The sequence below is a fragment of the Camelus bactrianus genome, chromosome 9, assembly GCF_048773025.1.
Source record: "Camelus bactrianus isolate YW-2024 breed Bactrian camel chromosome 9, ASM4877302v1, whole genome shotgun sequence".
Classification (NCBI taxonomy): domain Eukaryota; kingdom Metazoa; phylum Chordata; class Mammalia; order Artiodactyla; family Camelidae; genus Camelus; species Camelus bactrianus.
The window spans coordinates 42,485,576-42,502,476 of record NC_133547.1 but is presented as its reverse complement, the minus strand read 5'-3'; the positions used below and the strand labels follow the sequence as shown (position 1 = coordinate 42,502,476).

Below are 16,901 nucleotides of genomic sequence, written 5' to 3'. Positions count from 1 at the left end.
AGATGTGCATCTCACCCTGCTTTTATGCACAGAGGGGACAGCAGCTGACTAGAGGGACCCCCAAGTTTGGCTAGTTCACCTCGGTCAAATCACTGTCCATGACTCAACTTGAGACATTCAGAAATTCAGACACACACAACTGACACAATGGAAAGAAACAACATTTTTCAAGTGCCTAGTTGGCTGTTGAGTGAATGGATGCAAGAGTCATATTCAGCACGTTGTCTTTTCCCTGGATCTGAGTTCTTCTGGGGTCACCACTGACATTAACAGCCCAGAAATCTTCAGAATTACCTGGCGGACACTGGCTCTTGTCCAGCTGCTTCGTCACACTCATTCTGATTTTCTGGTAAGAAATTTGAGACAGCAGGTCACAATAAACAATTCACCCTCCCACAGGCCAACTCAGTGAACACAGGTAACATAGAAATGTTAATCTTCTCAGGGCAACAATAGAATATGCTATGAAAGGTATTTCAGGAAGCTGAAGTCTTAGGAGAATTAGGCAGGACTGCTTCTGAATGCTTGGGGGAACTTCTCTGGCTGATTTGGATGAGATTTCACCTAATATCCCATCTGCTGAGTCTTTCGAGTTAATAGTATATTTTCCCAAAAGGTCCTAAAAATCAGCTGAGGTGCTTCTAGAAGTCTTTCTACAATATTGATTCGTCCCATCAGATAATGTGGTTGCTGATGCTATGGAGGAATTTCTGCTTGAGACTAGATGAACGCTACCGACATTCATATCGAGGAGACGATTTGGGGCTACACAAAAACAATGGGCATTCAAGGCTGGAGGGACTGCCAGAGCTCACCCTTACTTCATGGGGACATCCAAGCAAGGTAAAGGGACACTTGGTTCTTTCCTGGTTTTCAGATTCCAACTTAGCTAAGAGAAGCCAAAATGAGGAAGATGAAACTCGGGCTGAGATCACTGACACCAGAGACACCACTTCACCTAACATATAGGCAAGGCTACCAGTCTGTTTGGACAGGCCAAGGAAGGCCAGGGACATTGTCCAAAAAGAACAATTCGATCGTTGTAGCTTGCAAGAAACATTTGACCCAAACGTCTGACAGACACTTCCTGTGGATGATCAGCGAAGGTGGGTGACAGTTAGTCACAGCTGATTTGGGTCCCATGGCCTAACTTTGGGTCTAGCGAGTCAGATACAAGGACTGAGCCTCGAAAAGGACCAAGGCTCCCTGGCCAAAATGATGACTGTCTTTCATATCCATCCTTTTTTCTGGGTTAAACCATTATGTGTCACTAGGGTCGACCTTCAGGGGAGACTTTCTTCATTGTAGACAGTGTGTGGGGAAGAAAAATAGAAAGGCTACCTGGTAGGTCAGCTGGAATTACATCTTCTGCAACATGGGAGCAAGCACCAGCTATAACCGGAGCATGGCCGACTTTCTCTTCATCAAACAGCAAGTGGCCTTCACTGTCTAGCCGGTTGCAGTCAGATCCCTCTTGGAGAACTGAAGGAGTCAAAACACATTCATCCTGGGATTCCTGGAGCACTTCCTCCTTCTCAAACGCCTCGAGCTCCATGCTGTGCCAAGTTGGAAAGGGATGACAGAAAATTAAACTAAGTGGATCAGAGACCAAGCTGTCCTAGGTGGTTCTGAGAGGGGAGGCAAAGGGAATGGACACAGAAAGCCAGGGGGCAGTCCCCTTAAAGCGGGAAATAACTATCCTCCTATGTGTCAAGCAGAGTGTGGCCACCATGGGGTAGGAGTGGGAGAGAGCAGCAGGTGCTCCGAGCACTGCCCATGCAAGGAGCTGTTCAAGAAGCACTTTGATTCTCCCTGTGTGCTCCAGGCATGATGCCCAGCAAACAAACAGGACTAAAATCTTGGCTCCCAGTTTTGCATACATTGCATTGAACTATACAGGCGGTGCCCAAGCAAGTAGAGCTCTTGGAGGATTTACAGGCATGTAACTTCTAACTTCAAGGAGTATTATCTCAATATTTTGATACAATTTTGATTTTTTTTTTATGTTTTCTTCACTCGCAGCCAAATACTCATCACCATACTGAGGCCAAACTGGCACAAAACATATGTGCATCTCACCCTGTTTTATCCACAGAGGGGACAGCAGCTGACTACAGGGACCCCCAAGTCTGGCTAGTGCACCTTGGTCAAATCACTGTCCATGACTCAACTTGAGACATTCAGAAATTCAGACACACACAACTGACACAATGGAAAGAAACAACATTTTTCAAGTGCCTAGTTGGCTGTTGAGTGAATGGATGCAAGAGTCATATTCAGCACGTTGTCTTTTCCCTGGATCTGAGTTCTTCTGGGGTCACCACTGACATTAACAGCCCAGAAATCTTCAGAATTACCTGGCGGACACTGGCTCTTGTCCAGCTGCTTCGTCACACTCATTCTGATTTTCTGGTAAGAAATTTGAGACAGCAGGTCACAATAAACAATTCACCCTCCCACAGGCCAACTCAGTGAACACAGGTAACATAGAAATGTTAATCTTCTCAGGGCAACAATAGAATATGCTATGAAAGGTATTTCAGGAAGCTGAAGTCTTAGGAGAATTAGGCAGGACTGCTTCTGAATGCTTGGGGGAATTCTCTAGCTGATCTGGTTGAGCTCTCTCCTAATATCCCATCTGCTGAGTCTGTCGAATTAATAGTATATTTTCCCAAAAGGTCCTAAAAATCAGCTGAGGTGCTTCTAGAATTCTCTCTACAACATTGGTTCGTCCCATCAGATAATGTGGTTGCTGATGCTACGGAAGAATTTCTGCTTGGGACTAGATGAATGCTACTGACATTCATATCAAGGAGACGATTTGGGGCTACACAGAAACAATGGGCATTCAAGGCTGGAGGGACTGCCAGAGCTCACCCATACTTCATGGAAACATCCAAGCAAGGCAAAGGGACACTTGGTTCTTTCCTGGTTTTCAGATGGCTACTTAGGTAAGATAAGCCAACATCACAAAGATGAAGTCTCGGGCTGAGTTCAGTGAAACCAGAGACACCACCTCACCTAACACAGAGGCAAGGCTACCAGTCTGTTTGGACAGACAAAGAAAGGCCAGGGACATTGTTCAAAAAGAAGAATCAGACCACTGTAGCTTGGAAGACAAATTTGACACAAACTATCTCTGACAGACACTTCCTGTGGATGTCCACCCAAGGTGGGTGACAGGTTCTCAACCCTGATTTCGGTCACGTGGCCTGACTTTGCGTCCAGGGTGACAGATACATGAAGTGGGCCTAGAAAGGGATCAAGGCTCCCTGGTACATACGATATCTGTGTTTCACAATCCATCCTTTTCTCTGGGTTAAACCAATATGTGTCACTAAGGTCGACCTTCGGTGAAGACCTTCTTCAGTCTAGACAGTGTGTGGGGAACAAAACTAGAAAGGATACCTGGGAGGTCAGCTGGAATTGGATCTTCTGCAACATGGGAGCAAGCACCAGCTACATCCGGAGCACGGCTGACTTTCTCTTCATCAAATGGCAAGTTGCCTTCACTGTCTAGCCGGTTGCAGTCAGATCCTTCTTGGAGAACTGAGGGATTCAAAACACATTCATCCTGGGACTCTTGGAGCAACTCCTCCTCCAACTCCTCTTGCTCAATGCTGTTCCAGGTGGGAAAGGAATGACAGAAAATTCAACTATGAGCATCCGTCCCCTTGTTGTCATTACTGATTTTGCTGCAGGGCATAGGAACTATTCATGAAATGCAAACTTATCATTCCTCATAAAGAGGGAAGTAACTATCCTTCTGTATGTGAAGCAGAGTCTGGCTGTCACGGGGTGGGAGAGGGAGAGAGCACTAGTTGTTCGGTGCGCTGCCCACATGACATGTGATGAGAAATGACACCCAAACATCCCAGTGTGGTCCTTTCGTGATCATGAAGCACAAGTGAACTGCCACAGCATGTGCTACTGCCATGTGCCTCTGTCATATGCACTTTAAGTTAATGTAGCCAAGTGAGTATGAGTGTTAAGGTATTGTAGAGCCTCAGAGATATTCTGCCTTCAATTTACGAATAAAATTCCTCTAAAGCCTTTCTCATACTAGTGTCACGTGGCAACTACAGGTTTTTCTAGACACTTCTACTGGTGTTTAATTCTTTGAGTTACTTCTTTACTGATTCCATTGCTATCTTCCTTCCTAACAAGCACCTAAGAACTGTGTACAAACAGTTCTTTATCTCATCTTGGTGTTCATTTAGGAGAGTATGCATATTCTCTGTGTGTGCAGGGAACCCTAAAGGTGGTACATTACCTTGGGCCATACCTACAAGTGCCACAGAGACAACAGACAGCCAAGTTAAAGGGCCACTTCCCTGTTGGTTGGATTGAAGTCAATCAATGCAATCTGCAGGTTTTCTTTTCTCACATCTGGTACATGAGACTCTCTCGCCCTCATGGGTTCATCTTTCTTCTACCCTCTCCATACTTTACCTACCCATTACCGGCTCCTAAGACTTCATGATTACCTGGGGGTGAGTGTTTCTTCTTCTAGTTCATCTTCCTCATCTTCATGAATTTCTGCAAACAAATTCAGAAATATCCAGTCAGCTTTTCCCCACTTCACCAACTACAATCCTAATGGTTGTATGGCCACGGGGACATAAATCACTATGTATGTGTCAGTGCGGTGCTAAAGTTCTAGTGCACTGTCTTTAAATGATTGGCCTGGTCCACATGTCTGATCCATCATTCAGTGTGACCCCAAACTGCTGGATGGCCATCATGACCCCTCTGCCTGACAAGGGGCAAACATTCAAATGGTCTTCTGTTCCCTATATCACTGTACAAGTGTCCACCTGCCATCTCAACGTCTACAACTCTTTCATCCATCCGGCCACTAATTTCTCCCTAGACACAGGCTCTGCACCCCTTACGGCTCTCCCATACATCCCCTGCTTTGTCTAAGAAGAGAGAAACAACCGTGTCCCACATGCCTCCATCTGACCACATCATGGGACATTCCTAAGGCCTCTGAGTGTTACCAAGGGAAGTTCTCTCCATGGAAAAGGTACAGTGAAACAAAGTTCCCAACACGAGTTCGACAACATTAAGTGCCCAATCCAACCCTACAAAGTGCAGGGCTTCCCTTTTTCTGAGCTGATTCATGAACATTCCCAGATTAGTCACTGCAGTACCATCAACAGATTATTTGACCCATTTTACAGAAGAGGAAACAGACAGTGAAATAGGAAAATCCAATCACTCGCTCACAGTCAGGAAAGACAACACTCAGGCTGGGGTCAGGCCACTTTGATGCAAAGCCCAGGGCTCTTTCTGCTCCCACAAGCTATGCCCAGACACATCTTCCTTTCTGTGCTTTAACCCTGGGGGATGCTGTCTCGCCCCGAAGGCTACCATCCATCAGAGGGGAAGCAGACAGTTGAAACACTGTGACCTCCAGCCTGCGCATTTCTCCTCTGTCCTCCCACTCAGCCAGTCCTGGTCCTGTCAGAGTCCCCAAAATGAAACACGGACACAAGACACTTGTTAAAATCATTCCTAGTGGAGGTGAGGAGTCTCTTATGAGCCAGGAAACTTTGCATGAGAGGCTCAGGGCTATCAGAGCCTGGGGCCACTTTACCTGGGCTGAGCTTGCGGGCAAGGCGCTCTGCCAGCCTGCATCCCTCGGTCAGCTGCTCTCGGAAGCCCTGGCCCGGGTTGTTGTCAAGGTCATTGTGGGTGAGGACGTCCCTGAGTTGTTGAATGAGCAGGATAGAGTCTTCTCTCCCGTCCCATAATTTCTGCCGTAACTGGGTCAGCTCTCGTGCCTGAGAGCAAATTAGGGTATCGTATTCCCTAACATGAGAGAGAAGAAATGATGTTAAAATGCATAGTTCGACGATAGACGATTAGAGGTTTCGAAGGCAATTCTGTGAGAACATCCCCGAGGCGCGAGCCCTCAGAGCAGAATTCTGGCACATATGGGGGACCTTCCTGTGGCAAAGAGGAGAAAAATGGTATAACTGAGGCATCCTCCGTATCAGAGATGCTCCTCTAGGATTCCGTCACATCCCATTCATCTTCTTCTGGAAACTAAATCTCATGTTTTCCTAAGCCTGCTTCATCAAGATGTCCGTTGAGTGTCTCACTGAGCCATGCCCATTCCCATATAAAGATCCACATGGGGCATACTGGGCAGTGAATGTCACAAAGTCATACATGGGGTGGACAGGCCCAGCTGGTGAGAAGTGGAAAGAACAGGAGAATAAGAGAGTCAAGGGAGGATGACAAGGTGTAGTCATCCAGGAAGGGACTGTGATTCAGAGGTAAATGAGGTACTGGTTGCACAACATGGTGAAGGTTCCAAAGGCCACTGAGTTGTTCACTGGATTTGAATCTGCTGAGTTTCACGTAATGTGATGAACATTTCTGCACTCTCCTGGCCCAAAGTTGCTCGTGGCCCCACTTCAGAGAGGCCTACACCTTCCACCAGCCTCCCTGCACAGAGCCCTCCTTACCTGAACCTCTCCTCAGCTAGCACTGGCTTCTCTGCCAGCTTCTCTGCCAGCTGCTCTGCCAACTTCACCACCCGGAACTGCAGCTTCTCCCCCAGCACGGATTCAATGATGTCCTTGTACTCTTCACACTCTGAGGAAACAGAGATGCTGCCTCAGGGGAAAGCTGCACCCCCTGCTGTGGTCACTGCCTTCAAGGGAGGAGCTAGGGTCCATCCCAAGGGCAGAGGTAACTGCGGTAGCAGGCTGTAGGCAGGGATTTCCACATCTGATTCCTCAGCCTCCCCACTGCGGGGCATTCAGTTCCTCCCCATTTTAGAGCTGGGGAAAGAGAAGCTGCAAGGCACAGAAGGGAACTAGACAGACTAACTGCCATTAGGAAAGGTCAGAAGTCACAGTCCCTGAGACTGACCGTGAATCATGGGCCAGTCTAACAAGACTTGCAACCTCGGAGGTGAAACACTGAGCAGGGGCATGAGGCGGTGGCTTCTTGTGTGGTTGGGGTGGACCCTAGGACTAAGGGACTGATGGTTCCCTTGTGCAGGGATTTCAGTACTGAGGAAGTACCTCAGAGGTTAAAAAAAAATTCATCTGGATACACTTGTGTGAAATATGTTGCGTTAAACTGTGAGGACCTGAAAGACATGAGCCGAAATACTAGGATGATGTGTGTTAGTAGAAGCAGTAGTACTAGGACCTGCGTTTACAATGTACCAGGCAGTGTTGTAAGAGTTCTAGAACAATTTACTGACTATTTATTCCATCTCAAACATGCAGCAGCACTGGGTGGACAGAGAGGAAAACCGAGGCACAGAAAGACATGCAGCGTGGATGTGCGCCGAGGGAGCCTGGCCCAGAGTCTGTGTTCTTCACCTCTGCACTGTGTGACCTTGACACCAAGGTCCTGGGGGATACCCTTTTCCTTCTTCACCTTCACAACATGGTTCTTAAATTATGTTAGGTTGATAAGGAAAGATGTAAATAAAAGATAGTTTATCCTTTCCCCAAAGTGCACCTCTTCACTTTCTCAAATAGCAGGCTTCACATTTAGTTTCTCTGTTTCAGTCATTTTTCATTAAGTACACCCTAACCATCGGTTTACTGAAAATCAATTGTAAGCAAATGACACAAACCCAGAGTTGTCCAGATTCCTCCAATCATCTTGTTGTGTATTTCCCCCGAGTCCTCAGGATTCCATTTGTCACTACACACCCCTCCTACTGAACAGGCAACTGTGCTTCCAAATACCAGGATGACTGTGGGAGCGAAGGGCCTGCCCCACATACCGGCGTGGGTTTTCCTAGCAATGGTGTTCTCTCCCACTTACCCTCATTCTCATTCGCCACATGTCTCATGATCCAACTCTCAGGGTCACCTGGATTTCCTGCTGACACACATCACTGAAGTTTCACCAGCACAGGAAGAGACAGATTGGGTGATGCAGATTATCTAATTTCCCCAGAGAACATCCGGAGTCTCCCCACAGGGTGTCGCATGACTTCCTGGGACTCAGGAAGGAGACCCTGCACCCAGGAAACACAGCTTCCCGCTCACCAGGGAGCCCCTGTCTTGATGGCATCATTCATGGAGAGCATGGTTTCCATGAGGAGCTGACTCATCTTTAATTCTTTCAAAGCAGGTACTATCACCTGCTTCCCCCAGAGTGTGCTGTCACCACGTGACCCCAGTGTAACTGGCACAGTACTTTGCCACTGCGACCTCAGGGAAGCTTGTACTGAAGGAAGTCATTAGTCCCAGACGTTTAGCCAACAGTGATGCAGGACCAAATACAATTCAGAAAAGATTCCAATTGACAGGGTTTAGCTTGTTCTAGAGAGATATCAATAGGCATCAATAAGTGGAATGTTAGCTCTAGTCTCACACTACAGCTCACCACACGCCTGGACAATTTGCTCAATGCTTTATGCCTCAGTTTGCCCATCCTCAGTGACTTGAGTGTCAAATAGCTACTTCTGCCTTTCCTGCCTTGTTTGTGGTCAGCATGACACTTATACTGACAAAGGGGTGCAAGATAAAGTGTGGAGAGTTTCAGTTTCTGAGAGGAAAGAAAGTGATCATTCACCAGGTGGTGACCACGACCCTTAGGACTTACTGTATTTCTGCAGCTGGTTGGCCAGGCAGTAGGTAGTAGCTTGGCATACAAGGAATTTCTGGGTGAGATCTCGGAAGTCCTGCTTCTGTTTGGTCAGCTCTAAGTGCAGCTCCTGGTTGATCTCCAGCACTGTAAGTTCTGCCCTCGGACCACACGAAGCGCCAAGAGATCCTGCCATGGTGACGTGCGGCAGAAGAGGTAGAGCCGGGGACTGGGGAGAAGAAACCCAGCATATGATGGATTAAAAACAAGTGAAATCACATAAGTTTAATCAGGATTGAGGCATGAGGAAAAGCAGGAGTATTCAACTTACTGTTGGGAACAACTTGATCACCAGCTCACAACACTTGAGGATCTGGAACCACAAAAACAACGTTCGAGAGCACAGAGCTCAGGGCCACAGGCACTGCCTGCTGCGCAGACTCTAACAGGAGTGATGGAGCGGGGCCCGGAGTGCCAGGTAACCGTCTGCAGTTGCAATAACAGAACTGGACGGTGGGGGTGGCCATGGAATCCTGGGGGCCCCTGTGTTCTAGTTGCCTAGGCCACACTGCTTGGGGTCTCGTGAAGGTTGCCACAATGGGGACACCCCCTCTCCAGCCACTCTTAATGGTTTTCTATACTTGTGCTGATAGCACCAACCTATCTCTTCCCAAAAGTTATCCAAGCATTGCTGTCATTTTCCTTCTCCTGTGTCTATAAAAATACCAAGAGACAAATTGTTTTCTCAAAAGTCTTATTTTCTTAAGGGCTGTCATGAAGTCACACCACCTTCTCTTTAAGTGGTAACAGGCCTTATGGCTTTTTCGCAAGTGAAAGATGTCAGACTTGTAGAATGTCATGGCGTCGTTCTCTGGGTCTTTGCCAGTTTTGTGTAACTCATAAAAACTGTAGGACAAAGAGCAGAATATAATGTTAAGTGAATGAATAATTAATTTATGAAAGTCTTCTCAGTCCTGACTCAATATTCTGTTCACTGCATCCCTGTGTTATTTCAGATCCTTATCTCACTGGGGCAGCTTGCTGGCTCCATAAACTTCTCTCACGCTTGACGTGCCAGTGTTATAAACTCCTCCTCCAGGTGTGGATTACTCTATTTTTGTTTTTCTTAATGTCTCTAAACACTGTATTTTATAATTGTCACGTATGAATTGTATTCTAGTCCCACGTAATCGTTTTCCAAGCTGTCAAATTGATGAAAACAAATTCTGCACATGTCGTTGAATAGAGACCATGTCTTTGGGAAAGACTTGTCAGCATGATGCTGTTGTTCTATATTCATCCAGTTCACCCACATACTGAACAGACAGGGATGCAGAGCAGTGTTCATGGAACTCTGCTTGATAGCTCTCTTTGAGTTTTCCTCACGCCATTGCCCTGGGCTCCACTCCACAAATAAAACATGGTAAGTTCAAGGTCATGGATCAGGGAGGGTTGATGATCCTTAGTGTTCGTGTGTCCTTGTGCTCAGGGACATAGAAGATTAGCTTGAGAGGAGAGGGGCAGGCAGGCGGGGGAAAGTGAGGTTCTAAAGGAAGTCCTCACTTGCTCAGCATCTGTCCCTTTCTGGGTCTGGTGACACTGAGACTTAGGAGACACTCTGCAGCATCACTCTCTTCACTTTAGCTGCTGGACTAACCTGAATTGAGAGTGCAATGGGTGTTCCCAAGTACCCCTGAGCATTTGTGTCAAGGTTAAAGATGGAGGACTACCTCAGCCACTTAGGAAAGCTTGTCTTCTCCCCGCCCCATGCCATCCTCCCACCACACTGCTTAATGCCGTTGGTGTGTGAGATCCAGCAGAGGCTTTACAGAAATCTATTTTGTGGTGTCTGTGGGGCCGGAAATTCTCTGTGGGAAAAAAAATGTGTCAAATTCCTTCACTTTACCCTGATGAACCCAAAGGCTCACAAAAGGTACCCGGCTTCCTTGAAGCCACAAGTAGCTCCACTCCTGGTACGATGTGCTCTTCTCTCAGGCCCTGACTTTTCTCCAAATAGTCACTGTTGGCTAGAGTCAAACTAGGCTGGTCACTCTATAAAGCGATTGGCAGCACATGGACTAAATATTCAACAGCCATTTTAATCAAATATATTGCCAAAGTATCTTCCAAAATCGCATACTGTCCTTTTATACATACCCATTTGCAACTGCAAAAGCCCAAAGTCATATTTTCCTGATAAGCTGTGGTCATTGTCATCACCTTCATTCACTTTAACCTGTAAACTGAAGGTCTCTGTATTATTACAGTACGTTAGAGGCACAGATGGGCCTACAGCTTGTTTAAGTGCATGAAGAGACTCCTGTGTCTCTGTGGACCAATGGAGTTGAGCAGCACTCTTTCTCCTACATAAGTCATCTCAGATTGTTCTAAGAGAATCCTGATTTTTCTATCCATGGTAACATTTCTCTAAAGAACATATGCTTTCTGGATTGAGTCTTAGTGAGAAAATGCTTCCCATTGCAGTAAGAACTATAAAATAAATCATCAGTCTGAATCCGGGCTTTCCTTCCTGAGCAAACTCTCCTGGGACTTTGAAGGTTTTCAATGAGCTGGTACTTACTTAACAAATGATACAGATAATGATTTTTTCATAGCACTTCAAATATTGCACTAGGACGCTATGCATGTCAGTGAAGTAATGAATTCGTCTTCAATCACCTCTGTGTAGGAAGAATTTGGACAACTATTTTTGACTGGACAGAATGTACTTGTGAGTTTCCTCACACAGTACTATCAGCCCTCAGTGTGAACTGGGTTGTGATGGAGGTGGGTCTCGAGAGTTGAAAAGTAATCTGCTCTCTCCTTCCATCACTGAGTCATGAATGCTCAGTGGAACACGTGGAGGTTGTGGCCATTGTCACCCTTGTGAAACCACCAGCCCAGCCAATCCCAGCTATGTCCCAGTGACCCATCTCATGGGAACATCCCCCTTTTCAGGCTACAAAACCATGGGAAGGATGCGAGTTACAAGGTGACTCTCTCCTTCCCTGAGTGATCTTTGAGCTCATTCACCTGTTACTGCAATGGTTGCTGGTTCAAGTGCAACAGGGTTGTTTGTTTGTTTGTTTGGACAGATCCCAGGTCTATTAAAGCTCAGTTTGTACTGCATATTCTTCCTTAGTAACCTTCTCTCTGACCCTTATCCTCAATCTCTCTATTCAATAAGACATGGGAAAATCCTGTCTGAACTCCTGAGGTTCACATTAGTTATGAAAAGACTTCTTAGAAAGAAAATTTTTCTCCCTCTTTTCTTTTAAGGATAAAAACAAGTTCTGGATTTTGTAGTCTTGCTATCTCACGGATAATACCACGTTTCTTTCTGAAGCGGAGTTTTTGCAGCTGCTCGTTCTTGGAAAGCTGGTGTCGATTCACTTAAGCCAAACACCAGGAACACCCTTCTGATTAAACAACTTGGGTTTTAGTACTTTGCAGCTGGAAAGACACATTATGGTCTGAGTAAAAGGGTGTCAGAAAGAGTCTCCTATCAGATTTGGGCTTTGCTTGGATGATATGAAGGAGGATGGGAGGAAGCAGGGTTTGTTCCATACTCAATACTGTGAGTCAGCATGGGCAGGTCTGTGACTGAAGTAAAAAAGTAAAAAATATTCCCTTAAAAAAAAAGAGGAGGTTTGGGGTTTTGTAGGTTGCACAGTGACATTGGTTTGTCTGTGCCTGGACAAAATTAGGAGGTAGCCTTATTTTGCTTGATTATTAAGGTCTCAGAGTAATCTTGTCTGAGTTTAATATTCTTTACCTGAGATTGTTTATTTCTAACATGAGAACAAATCAGTTTGGCTGGTAGCGTCAGCTCAATTCAGGCATCAATTCATGTACCTAATTATTTATGAGCATTTATGGGGTCCCTGTGGGTAAAGCATGGTGTTAATTCTACTGGGAGATTCAGACTGAGGGGACACATTCCTTTCTGAACGGAGCTTAAACGTGACTCTTCCCAGGACAGTGGGTTATCAGTAGGTGAGAACATCAAACTCCGAATGGCTCCACGTGGTGAGAGGGAGATGATGAGAAGGAACAATGACTCTCAGCTCATTGTCCTCGGCACAGTAAAATCCATGGGGCTTCTTTTCGGTTTCCTCTCTCTACTTTGCTGGAAACTCTCTCCAGGTGGGAAACCGGAGCGATTGTGGGGCCCACTTGTTTGTCTTTCGTTTCTCAGGGATCACTCACTAACCTTTATTGCCTGAAGCTCAGTCTCTTGAAAATATTTGTTTCCTGTATCCCATCCAGTTTGTTGTTATCATTTTCTTTGTTTGTTTCTCTCAGGAGAGTAAATCCAGCTTCCGTTACTCTGTATTCACGTGGCACCCTTTTAACAAATCCAAGCTGGAAAATGTCTCTCAAGATTCTGAAGTGACTTTTACACAATAAAGAGCACAGCCATGACCAGGGTGAAACTGTGAACCTAGGAAACCTCTTAAAGCTTGCATTTTAAAAGCACCCTACCAGATCCAAGGACAGAAGTGTCTGCGTCGGTATTAGAGGATGCAGAAGTCCCATAGGCCCCTGCCCAAGGACTGAGGGGATGTTCCTTTGAGGTCTGTGCTAAAAACCAGTTCTCCGTGAGTGGACATGCCCCTTGAGAAGCATGTCAGCCTTGGTTACTTTAATTCCCCAAAAGGTCCCTCAGCGAAGGATGAACATGACTACAAATTGGCCAAAGGGAACGTGTTGACTTTCACGAGGTGTCTCTAAGGAAACACTGGTCCAAGGCTGACTTACGTTCCCGAGGGAGCCAGGAAGAGACACCAGATGTTTAAAGTCCCTGGGCTGCAACCAGTCACTCAAGGAGGGGCAAAGGTTCCCAGACTCTCTCTCGGGAACCTCACTGTGTTGTTCCAATAGAGACCCCGGAAAGCACTCCACCCACAAGATCTTCTCCTCTTGTGGGTACAAAACGTTCCTGTGCCTGACTTGCTACGCACCGGACACGGTGCTAGATACTACTGCTTGTGAGTTGGGGGTATTGCCTGTCCGTTATAAAAGACAAAAATAAAACTGAGGAAAGCCAGTTAAGCTATCAGAAACATCTGTCTTCCCTGGGCTGGGAGAGGCCGTCACCTGGCCACACGGGGCTCCCTGAGTTCAAGATCTCTGCTGGTGTTTCTGCAGTAAAGGGGTAAGCTGGCCAACTCTCTTTCCAACAGAAAATGGGAAGTGGAACTAGTCTCAAATAAAGTGTTCCTGTTTCATGGATTAGGGCCTTAATCCTCATTCACCTGGAGGGTTGTCGATGCACACAGTCTGGCACTTGAAAGAAATGCAGCATGTTTTTCCCCAGAGCAACTTAGAAGGGGAGCAGGAAGTTTTGCCCTCTGGGGAAAATGTGTCCCAGAAATGCCTTCCAAGAGTTTACCCCTACTACTAAATATATTAAAATGGTCTCTTATTAACCATAAATGGCAGTAAAGAGTTCAAACACAGTTCCCCAATAGTAGAATTTGTGTGCTCGAGATCCCAGATTCAGGGAAATGATAGGTTTCAGCACATTCGGGGTGCAGTGGATAAGCCTCACTTTGGGAAAACTACCTTTCTTCGTGATCATGGTGTCCACCCGCCCTCGCACCACGCTAATGCAAGATACTAAAATTGAAGAAGTTGTGTGAGGGAGAACAGAGCATAACGAGGACTGTGTAATATCTGCTCAATTGATGTGTAAACCTAAACCTGTGCAGAACGTGATGTCATGGGAGAAACCTAAATGTCCATTGACAGATGCCTGGATAAAGAAATCGTGGTGTACGTATATAATGGCATACAATTCAGCCATAAGAAAGAATAAAATAATGTCGTTTGGAGCAACGTGGATGGAGCAGGAGACTGTCATTCGAATTGGAGTAAGCCAGAGAGAGAAAGAAAAGTAGCATATGCTATCACTTACATGTGGAATCTAAAAAAAAGAAAGACACAAAAGGACTTATTTATAAATCAGAAATAGTCTCACAGACATAGAAAACCAGCTATTGGTCAGCAGAGGGGGAAAGGGGATGGGAAAGGATTAATTGGGATTTGGGGATGTGCAGATGCTCATTACTATATATAAAATAGATAAGCAACAAGTTTAGTCTGCATAGCACAGGGAACTATATTCGATATCTTGTGGTAACCTATAAGGAAAAAGAATATATGTATGTATAGGTATAACTGAAAAATTATGCTGTATACCAGAAATTGACACAGCATTGTAAACTGACTAGACATCAACTTAAAAGTCAAAACACTTAAAGAGCAAGGTTGTTAATTTTTTTTTAGAAAGGTAAGGATGCAACCCCCTCAAATCAAAGTGTTGGTGGCACCCTGTAACGGCGAGTTATTACTGACTGTGGAGGTGCACCAACCTGGAGTCTGAGCAGCTGGGGATTTCCACGCCCTTCCTTCAGCCTCCATCAGCATGGCAGGTCCTGTAGAATCCACATATCCCACCATGAAGGTCAAGGTGGCCTCGGTGCTCCAGAAGGTCCAGAGGGACCCGTGGCATCTGGTGAGACCCCAGAATCCATCGCGCCAGGCCCAACTCCGTCAAGATCCAGGACAACGGAGCTGCCACAGTCGCCCCACCTGCGCCCACAGAGAAGAGCAAGTGAGGACAAGAACTAAGAGCCACAGGGGGAGGTCGCTGCCTGAAGCATAAAAGCAGCTCAGGAGGGAGGCTTGGTGAATTGGGAGACTCAGAAGCAGGAGAATGAGTGGAAGTAAGACCAGAACGTTCCCTGCTGGGCTTCAAGCACAGGTCTTCCAATTAGGAGTCCTAGGCTCATAGGCTCCTGTTGTGCTCAGAGCCTGCGGAGGGAACCTGCTCCAGCGTCCCTGCCTCCTCGGCTGGAAGTTCATTCAGGGGCACACTGGGGCCCTGACACGAGCGAGCGGCACTGGACGCCCCATGGCGGGGCCCGGGGCCCACGGCCCTGGCCGCCTGCTCCCCGCCGCCCCGGAGCCCCCGCAGGTGCCGACCCCGCCTCTCGGGCTGAAGTCCCCCATGTGCCACCTCCCCTGCGCTCCGCCGGCGCGCTGCACCCTCCGCAGAAAGGGAGGCTGTGAAAGGCTTTCCAAACGGGCCGCTCTTGGAAGCTTTCCAACCGGCAGCTGAGTCCCTTAAACGTCCCGAGGGTGGAAACGTCCAGAGGCCCGTCGGGCACCGCACGGAACTCCCCACCCGGGACCGAGCGAGGCCTTGAGTCTTGGGGATGCGGGAGGCCGTGAAGGGGGGACCCAGAAACCTGAAGAGGAGAAAGAAGCCAGGGAGGAAAGAGCCCAGAAGAAACGCGGTCACCTGCTTTTCCCCGACGTCCCCCCCGCGGGGCGGGCGCGGCCAGGCTGCTGGTGGGGCGCCGCGTAGGGGCCTCTGGGGTTCGAACACGACTCCCAACAGAGAGAGGAATCTGTCCCCAGGGGAAGCCGGAAGGGCTTGCACCCTTTGCACGTCGGGTGCCAGGGCAGGGCAATCCCAGGAAGCCCCGAGGGCTGTTCTGATGGTCGTCTGAGCTCCCAGGGCGGCGGGAGGAGGATACAAGAGGAAAGGAACACTTTTTGTTTATTGTGTTTCTCCTGGCGAGAATTTTTACCTCAGGGCAGAAAACTCTAGCAATCCCGGCAGAGCAGCTGGATTTGGGGCAGGTCTAAACGCCGTGCCTGTGGCTCATCCCCGAGAGGACTTCGTGTCCCTCACGACGTACAAACCCGCAGAGACGCGCCGAGGGAAGGCGAGCGAGGCGCCCCCTGGCGTCGCGGAGGAAGCGGGCTCGGGGCGGCGTGAGCGAGCGCCCGGCAGGAGGCGGGTCCTGGGCCCGCGGGGCTGCGCGCCGCCTGGCTCCGCGGGGGGCGTCGGGCCGTCCTGCGGTTCCAGGGCGTCTTGGTGAGCACTCTGGACTCTGAATCCAGACATCCGAGGTCGAGTCTCGGTGGGACCTTCCCTTTAGGCCGCGCTCAACCGACTCTTATCCCGCAGCCCCAACTCCGCGGCTGCCTGAAAGCGAACTCGCGCCTCAGATACGCGCTGAGTGGACGTGCTCTCCGGCTCCCGTCTCCGGCTTTCTGCTGCTCTCGGACCTACGGTCTGGGTCCCAGGAAGGAAGCTGCGCGGCCTACGAGCTCCCCGAGCCACAGTCCCTCTGGCTCCCGCCGCCGCCTCAAAGCCGCATCCCCCGCGTTTTGCCGGCTCCTCCTCAGGAGTCGGAGTCCCGGAATCGGGCTTCTCTGGGCTGCGGGGTTCAGGCAGCGAGCAGGTGGGGGCACCCAGCCCGGGGCGTCCACGCTGGACCAGGGCGACTGTGCCCGTCGCCGGACATCGGCGG

General features: G+C 48.1%; 1 protein-coding gene across 7 annotated transcripts in view; it reads right to left on the bottom strand.

Annotated features, from left to right (window-relative positions):
• The window catches only part of LOC141578629 (NBPF family member NBPF4-like), a 32,408-nt gene extending 16,043 nt beyond the window's left edge, over nt 1-16,365 (bottom strand). The window contains exons 1-12 of one of the 7 annotated variants that reach the window (XM_074370184.1): nt 16,173-16,365; nt 14,949-15,168; nt 10,729-10,814; nt 8,903-9,477; nt 8,590-8,800; nt 6,480-6,609; nt 5,603-5,817; nt 4,488-4,539; nt 3,409-3,620; nt 2,358-2,409; nt 1,342-1,556; nt 295-346 (exon numbers count right to left, since the gene is read on the bottom strand). In XM_074370184.1, coding sequence (XP_074226285.1) covers nt 295-346; nt 1,342-1,556; nt 2,358-2,409; nt 3,409-3,620; nt 4,488-4,539; nt 5,603-5,817; nt 6,480-6,609; nt 8,590-8,767 — 1,106 coding nt within the window. In that variant the 5' untranslated portion in view covers nt 8,768-8,800; nt 8,903-9,477; nt 10,729-10,814; nt 14,949-15,168; nt 16,173-16,365. Of the gene's footprint in view, nt 1-294; nt 347-1,341; nt 1,557-2,357; nt 2,410-3,408; nt 3,621-4,487; nt 4,540-5,602; nt 5,818-6,479; nt 6,610-8,589; nt 8,801-8,902; nt 9,478-10,728; nt 10,815-12,784; nt 12,991-14,948; nt 15,169-16,172 lie in introns of those variants that run through there. The other 6 variants (XM_074370188.1, XM_074370185.1, XM_074370189.1 and 3 more) reach the window with 6 other exon arrangements.
• Between the last annotated feature and the right edge of the window lie 536 nt (nt 16,366-16,901).